The following is an 8,988-nucleotide window of genomic DNA, read 5'->3' as shown; positions in this document are numbered from 1 at the left end:
TTGCTGCGTGTTATTTCGTGTTTTTCTAACTTCAAAATTAGATCAATTCCATTACTCTTTATATGAGACCGCCTGGTACTGTGCCCTGTGGATCTACAGCTGTGCAACATGAATTAAATATTTTAACAGAAATATTTAGTTGTAAACTGCGAAAAATAAATAGTAGGTTTAAACAATGGGTATTATTACCAAAAAGTATTTTTAGAAATTAAAAACAAGTCAATTTCAGCATATTTCGGATTTTTCATAACAACAGCAATACATCGATTTATGCTGACTATTTCAAACGTTTGTATTTGTTTGTTCGATTTAATTAACTCAATTTGACCGATACTAATGACCACATATTGACCCTACTAATCTTGTGTTAAATGTTGATGGGCAATTACAAGGAAGTGAAAATATTAATTCCAATCAATCGTTTTAGATGTATTGCCACAAACTTGAAACCTCTGCCTTTTATCTTTTAATTAAGGTCATAGGAGTGTATTGCTAAACGGAAATAGGAAGAACATCCCTAGTTGAAAATCCAATATAGGGAGACAGTATCTCAATTTCCGCATATTCTAATGTTTAATATTAAACTGATGAATATTGTATCCTTATTATTGACAGAACAGTGTGTTCTTTCAATATTAAAGTATTGCAAAGAAATCCAGGCATTAATTCAGTTGTTTTTTAATCAATGAGTCACATGTGTCCATTTTTCTGTACTTCAGGAAACCGGCTACCTATTTCAGTACTGTGAAGTTTTTCAAGAACGATAACTCTTGCATGCAATTACTATGTGTATATGGTTTTATTATAAAATGTCAATTTTTAATCGTTTATAGATAATGAATTTTACACAAGTTCAGCATTTATGAAATTGATATACATTAATGCAATACTAATCTATATTAGTATCATTTTTATTGACATTATTTTGCAAAAAAATGTGCTTCATTTTTTTTCAAGCATTCACTCCTTTTTACATAATTTTTCCATTTCAATTATGTAAAAATTCTGACAACCTATATTTTTTGTGGCAGAAAATGTTTTTTACTTCAATGCAATATAACAACAAAATTTGAATAAATTCTACTGAGAAATGGCGACACAATCCAATTACCCTAAAGGGATATTTGTTGTTTTTAAAATGCGTTTTTCAAGATCCATGACTGATTTTTGTTTTATCTTACTTCCAAACTCTATTACAATTATCATTAACAATTTAGCCCTCCTCTTGCAATGAATATTGGATATACACAAAACCAGTAAAATTCACAGCATTCAAAAATTAAAAAAAAGCCGTTTGTTTCTAAATGGCAAACACATAAAAACAGATAACGCAAAATTAATCAAATATAGTAGACAAAAATTGAACAGGCAAATAAAACAGCAGGCAAAGAGAACAGAGTAGGAAACAAGAAAAGGCAAAATAATAAAAGGGTAAGCAAATATTGGTGGGCAAATAAGGACGGCAAATAAAGCAGTGCGGGTAAATATGACAAGGGGGCCAAATAAAACTTGAAAGGCAAATAAACAGAGCTAGCAAATATTACAAAATAGACAAATAAATAGAGTGGGCAAATAAACAGAGTTGGCAAATATAACGGAGTCGGCAAATGTAACAGAGTTGACAAATATAACAGAGTAGGCAAATATAACAGAGTTGGCAAATATTATAAAATTGACAAATAAATAGAGTAGGCAAATAAACAGAATAGGCAAGTATAATAGAATAGGCAAATAAATAGAGTTGGCAAATACTACAGAGTTGGCAAATATTATAAAATAGACAAATAAATAGAGTAGGCAAATACACAGAATAGGCAAATAAACAGAGTTGGCAAATATAACAGAGTTGGCAAATATAGCGGAGTTGGCAAATATTATAAAATAGACAAATAAATATAGTAGGCAAAAAAACAGAATAGGCAAATATAACAGAGTTGGTACATAGAGAAGGACGTAAATGCAGTAGGTCCCCATTGGAATACCGGTATTTAATTAAATATTTGTCCATCCAACATTGATCATATGAACAATATCCCCCTCTAGCATACACTTATTATTGCTGACAATGAAACTTTGTTTCTTTTGGTACTAAAATATGTGTTTCTCTATTAGACAGAAAGGATAGACAAATCAAATTTTTGAAACGTGATAGCAGAATAACAATGTTTTGGAACGGGCAGAATTTATTGCTACGTGTTGAAAATCCTGAAATAAACAGTTTCATTGTTATAAGTGTGTTTCCATGAACAAATATGACTCGATACACGTTATAACGTATTTCCAGTCTTTCCCGTCCTACGCAAGATGTTTTCAGATGTAAAGATCTCTCAAATAATTACTGCCGATCCAACAAGATCAGCGTCGACCAGAACCTGATGCCGTGGAAGCCAGGAATCGAACATGTTGAACAGCACGCCATCTGTCGGTAAGATTATCAACGCAATTCTCACCTAAAATGTGCCGTACAGGTTTAAATTGTAACCACAGCAGGATCAAATAGCCTAACCCTATGTGGGAAAATAAGCGTACAATCACATCAGCACAGCATCTTTACCACGGCTACGTGATAGGACGAGAGATTCACATATCATACACTAAATTGTGCAATCGTGTTACATAACAAATCCAACCAATACTTGTAAGTACGTAGACATGTCTGTCTTACCGAAGCGGGTTCAAGGGTGGTGGAAAATAGAATTACCAAAAAGTGCAGACTAAAAGATATTGCTTTACTGGAGACAATCGTAGTTAAAGAAAAGCCTAACGGGGACAATCAATGCCATATTGGGGACAATCATAGCCATACGGGGACAATCATAGCCATACAAGCACTCATAGCCATATCGGGGACAACCATCATCATATCGGGGACAATCATCGCCATATCGGGGACAATCATAGCCATACGGGACAATCATAGCCATACGGGGCCAATCATAGCCATACGGGACAATCATAGCCATGCGGGGACAATCATAACCATACGGGACAATCATAGCCATACGGGGACAACCATAATCATATCGGGGACAATCATCGCCATATAGGGGACAATCATAGCCATACGGGACAATCATAGCCATACGGGACAAACATAGCCATACGGGGACAATCATAGCCATACGGGGACAATCATAACCATACGGGACAATCATAGCCATACGGGGACAACCATAATCATATCGGGGACAATCATCGCCATATAGGGGACAATCATAGCCATACGGGACAATAATAGCCATACGGGGACAATCATAGCCATACGGGGACAATCATAGCCATACAGGACAATCATAGCCATACGGGACAATCATAGCCATTCGGGGACAATCATACCCATACGGGACAATCATAGCCATACGGGGACAACCATAATCATATCGGGGACAATCATCGCCATATAGGGGACAATCATAGCCATACGGGACAATCATAGCCATACGGGGCCAATCATAGCCATACGGGACAATCATAGCCATACGGGACAAACATAGCCATACGGGGACAATCATAGCCATACGGGGACAATCATACCCATACGGGACAATCATAGCCATACGGGGACAATCATACCCATACGGGACAATCATAGCCATACGGGGACAATCATAACCATACGGGCCAATCATAGCCATACGGGGACAATCATAGCCATACGGGACAATCATAGTCATATGGGGACAATCATAGTCATATCGGGGACAGTTGGAGTTAAACACAGCCATATTTGAGAGAGTTGCATTCAAAACCATACTTACATTGAAGCCGTTGATACAGATATGTTGTCTTTGTTATGGTACACTAAAGTATATTTTTCTACATATGATACGCTATGGTATATTGTCTATATATGATACGCTATGGTATATTTTCTTTATATGATACGCTATGGTATATTGTCTATATATGATACGCTATGGTATATTGTCTATATAAGATACGCTATGGTATATTGTCTATATATGATACGCTATGATATATTGTCTATATATGATACGTCATGGTATATTGTCTATACATGATACGTCATGGTATATTGTCTATATATGATACGCTATGGTATATTGTCTATATATGATACGTCATGGTATATTGTCTATATAAGGTACGCTATGGTATATTGTCTATATATGATACGCTATGCTATATTGTCTATACATGATACGCTATGGTATATTGTCTATATATGATACGCTATGGTATATTGTCTATATATGATACGCTATGGTATATTGTCTATATATGATACGCTATGGTATATTGTCTATATATGATACGCTATGGTATATTGTCTATATATGATACGCTATGGTATATTGTCTATATATGATACGCTATGGTATATTGTCTATATATGATACGCTATGGTATATTGTCTATATATGATACGCTATGGTATATTGTCTATATATGATACGCTATGGTATATTGTCTATATATGATACGCTATGGTATATTGTCTATATATGATACGCTATGGTATATTGTCTATATATGATACGCTATGGTATATTGTCTATATATGATACGCTATGGTATATTGTCTATATATGATACGCTATGGTATATTGTCTATATATGATACGCTATGGTATATTGTCTATATATGATACGCTATGGTATATTGTCTATATATGATACGCTATGGTATATTGTCTATATATGATACGCTATGGTATATTGTCTATATATGATACGCTATGGTATATTGTCTATATATGATACGCTATGGTATATTGTCTATATATGATACGCTATGGTATATTGTCTATATATGATACGCTATGGTATATTGTCTATATATGATACGCTATGGTATATTGTCTATATATGATACGCTATGGTATATTGTCTATATATGATACGCTATGGTATATTGTCTATATATGATACGCTATGGTATATTGTCTATATATGATACGCTATGGTATATTGTCTATATATGATACGCTATGGTATATTGTCTATATATGATACGCTATGGTATATTGTCTATATATGATACGCTATGGTATATTGTCTATATATGATACGCTATGGTATATTGTCTATATATGATACGCTATGGTATATTGTCTATATATGATACGCTATGGTATATTGTCTATATATGATACGCTATGGTATATTGTCTATATATGATACGCTATGGTATATTGTCTATATATGATACGCTATGGTATATTGTCTATATATGATACGCTATGGTATATTGTCTATATATGATACGCTATGGTATATTGTCTATATATGATACGCTATGGTATATTGTCTATATATGATACGCTATGGTATATTGTCTATATATGATACGCTATGGTATATTGTCTATATATGATACGCTATGGTATATTGTCTATATATGATACGCTATGGTATATTGTCTATATATGATACGCTATGGTATATTGTCTATATATGATACGCTATGGTATATTGTCTATATATGATACGCTATGGTATATTGTCTATATATGATACGCTATGGTATATTGTCTATATATGATACGCTATGGTATATTGTCTATATATGATACGCTATGGTATATTGTCTATATATGATACGCTATGGTATATTGTCTATATATGATACGCTATGGTATATTGTCTATATATGATACGCTATGGTATATTGTCTATATATGATACGCTATGGTATATTGTCTATATATGATACGCTATGGTATATTGTCTATATATGATACGCTATGGTATATTGTCTATATATGATACGCTATGGTATATTGTCTATATATGATACGCTATGGTATATTGTCTATATATGATACGCTATGGTATATTGTCTATATATGATACGCTATGGTATATTGTCTATATATGATACGCTATGGTATATTGTCTATATATGATACGCTATGGTATATTGTCTATATATGATACGCTATGGTATATTGTCTATATATGATACGCTATGGTATATTGTCTATATATGATACGCTATGGTATATTGTCTATATATGATACGCTATGGTATATTGTCTATATATGATACGCTATGGTATATTGTCTATATATGATACGCTATGGTATATTGTCTATATATGATACGCTATGGTATATTGTCTATATATGATACGCTATGGTATATTGTCTATATATGATACGCTATGGTATATTGTCTATATATGATACGCTATGGTATATTGTCTATATATGATACGCTATGGTATATTGTCTATATATGATACGCTATGGTATATTGTCTATATATGATACGCTATGGTATATTGTCTATATATGATACGCTATGGTATATTGTCTATATATGATACGCTATGGTATATTGTCTATATATGATACGCTATGGTATATTGTCTATATATGATACGCTATGGTATATTGTCTATATATGATACGCTATGGTATATTGTCTATATATGATACGCTATGGTATATTGTCTATATATGATACGCTATGGTATATTGTCTATATATGATACGCTATGGTATATTGTCTATATATGATACGCTATGGTATATTGTCTATATATGATACGCTATGGTATATTGTCTATATATGATACGCTATGGTATATTGTCTATATATGATACGCTATGGTATATTGTCTATATATGATACGCTATGGTATATTGTCTATATATGATACGCTATGGTATATTGTCTATATATGATACGCTATGGTATATTGTCTATATATGATACGCTATGGTATATTGTCTATATATGATACGCTATGGTATATTGTCTATATATGATACGCTATGGTATATTGTCTATATATGATACGCTATGGTATATTGTCTATATATGATACGCTATGGTATATTGTCTATATATGATACGCTATGGTATATTGTCTATATATGATACGCTATGGTATATTGTCTATATATGATACGCTATGGTATATTGTCTATATATGATACGCTATGGTATATTGTCTATATATGATACGCTATGGTATATTGTCTATATATGATACGCTATGGTATATTGTCTATATATGATACGCTATGGTATATTGTCTATATATGATACGCTATGGTATATTGTCTATATATGATACGCTATGGTATATTGTCTATATATGATACGCTATGGTATATTGTCTATATATGATACGCTATGGTATATTGTCTATATATGATACGCTATGGTATATTGTCTATATATGATACGCTATGGTATATTGTCTATATATGATACGCTATGGTATATTGTCTATATATGATACGCTATGGTATATTGTCTATATATGATACGCTATGGTATATTGTCTATATATGATACGCTATGGTATATTGTCTATATATGATACGCTATGGTATATTGTCTATATATGATACGCTATGGTATATTGTCTATATATGATACGCTATGGTATATTGTCTATATATGATACGCTATGGTATATTGTCTATATATGATACGCTATGGTATATTGTCTATATATGATACGCTATGGTATATTGTCTATATATGATACGCTATGGTATATTGTCTATATATGATACGCTATGGTATATTGTCTATATATGATACGCTATGGTATATTGTCTATATATGATACGCTATGGTATATTGTCTATATATGATACGCTATGGTATATTGTCTATATATGATACGCTATGGTATATTGTCTATATATGATACGCTATGGTATATTGTCTATATATGATACGCTATGGTATATTGTCTATATATGATACGCTATGGTATATTGTCTATATATGATACGCTATGGTATATTGTCTATATATGATACGCTATGGTATATTGTCTATATATGATACGCTATGGTATATTGTCTATATATGATACGCTATGGTATATTGTCTATATATGATACGCTATGGTATATTGTCTATATATGATACGCTATGGTATATTGTCTATATATGATACGCTATGGTATATTGTCTATATATGATACGCTATGGTATATTGTCTATATATGATACGCTATGGTATATTGTCTATATATGATACGCTATGGTATATTGTCTATATATGATACGCTATGGTATATTGTCTATATATGATACGCTATGGTATATTGTCTATATATGATACGCTATGGTATATTGTCTATATATGATACGCTATGGTATATTGTCTATATATGATACGCTATGGTATATTGTCTATATATGATACGCTATGGTATATTGTCTATATATGATACGCTATGGTATATTGTCTATATATGATACGCTATGGTATATTGTCTATATATGATACGCTATGGTATATTGTCTATATATGATACGCTATGGTATATTGTCTATATATGATACGCTATGGTATATTGTCTATATATGATACGCTATGGTATATTGTCTATATATGATACGCTATGGTATATTGTCTATATATGATACGCTATGGTATATTGTCTATATATGATACGCTATGGTATATTGTCTATATATGATACGCTATGGTATATTGTCTATATATGATACGCTATGGTATATTGTCTATATATGATACGCTATGGTATATTGTCTATATATGATACGCTATGGTATATTGTCTATATATGATACGCTATGGTATGTTGTCTATATATGATACGCTATGGTATATTGTCTATATACGATACGCTATGGTATATTGTCTATATATGATACGCTATGGTATATTGTCTATATATGATATGCTATGGTATATTGTATATATAAGATACGTCATGGTATTGTCTATATATGATATGCAACGGTATATTGTTTATATATGATATGCTATGGTATATTGTTTATATATGAAGTGCTATGGTATATTGTCTTTATAAGATATGCTATGGTATAATTGTTCTTTATATGATATGGTGTATTTTGTCTTTATATGATATGCTATCGTATACCTTGTCTAAATATGATATGGTATGGTATATTTTGTCGATATATCGATGATATGCAAACACTACCTTACAGTTTGTCCCTGGATCAAAGCCTATTTAGCTTGCCGTTTTTACTTTGAAAGCCAAATATTACAGCTTTAT

At 31.8% G+C, this 8,988-nt stretch overlaps 1 protein-coding gene across 1 annotated transcript; it reads right to left on the bottom strand.

Moving 5' to 3' along the window:
• Positions 1-3,272: 3,272 nt before the first annotated feature.
• LOC110455339 lies at positions 3,273-3,725 on the bottom strand. The gene has a single exon (XM_021505421.1). It carries the CDS (start codon positions 3,723-3,725, stop codon positions 3,273-3,275), a length of 453 nt encoding a protein of 150 aa, XP_021361096.1.
• Positions 3,726-8,988: the final 5,263 nt, after the last annotated feature.

The sequence above is a fragment of the Mizuhopecten yessoensis genome, unplaced genomic scaffold, assembly GCF_002113885.1.
Source record: "Mizuhopecten yessoensis strain PY_sf001 unplaced genomic scaffold, ASM211388v2 scaffold8195, whole genome shotgun sequence".
NCBI classification, from domain to species: Eukaryota; Metazoa; Mollusca; class Bivalvia; order Pectinida; family Pectinidae; genus Mizuhopecten; species Mizuhopecten yessoensis.
The sequence above is the reverse complement of the archived record's forward strand: the minus strand, read 5'-3'. Positions and strand labels throughout refer to the sequence as shown.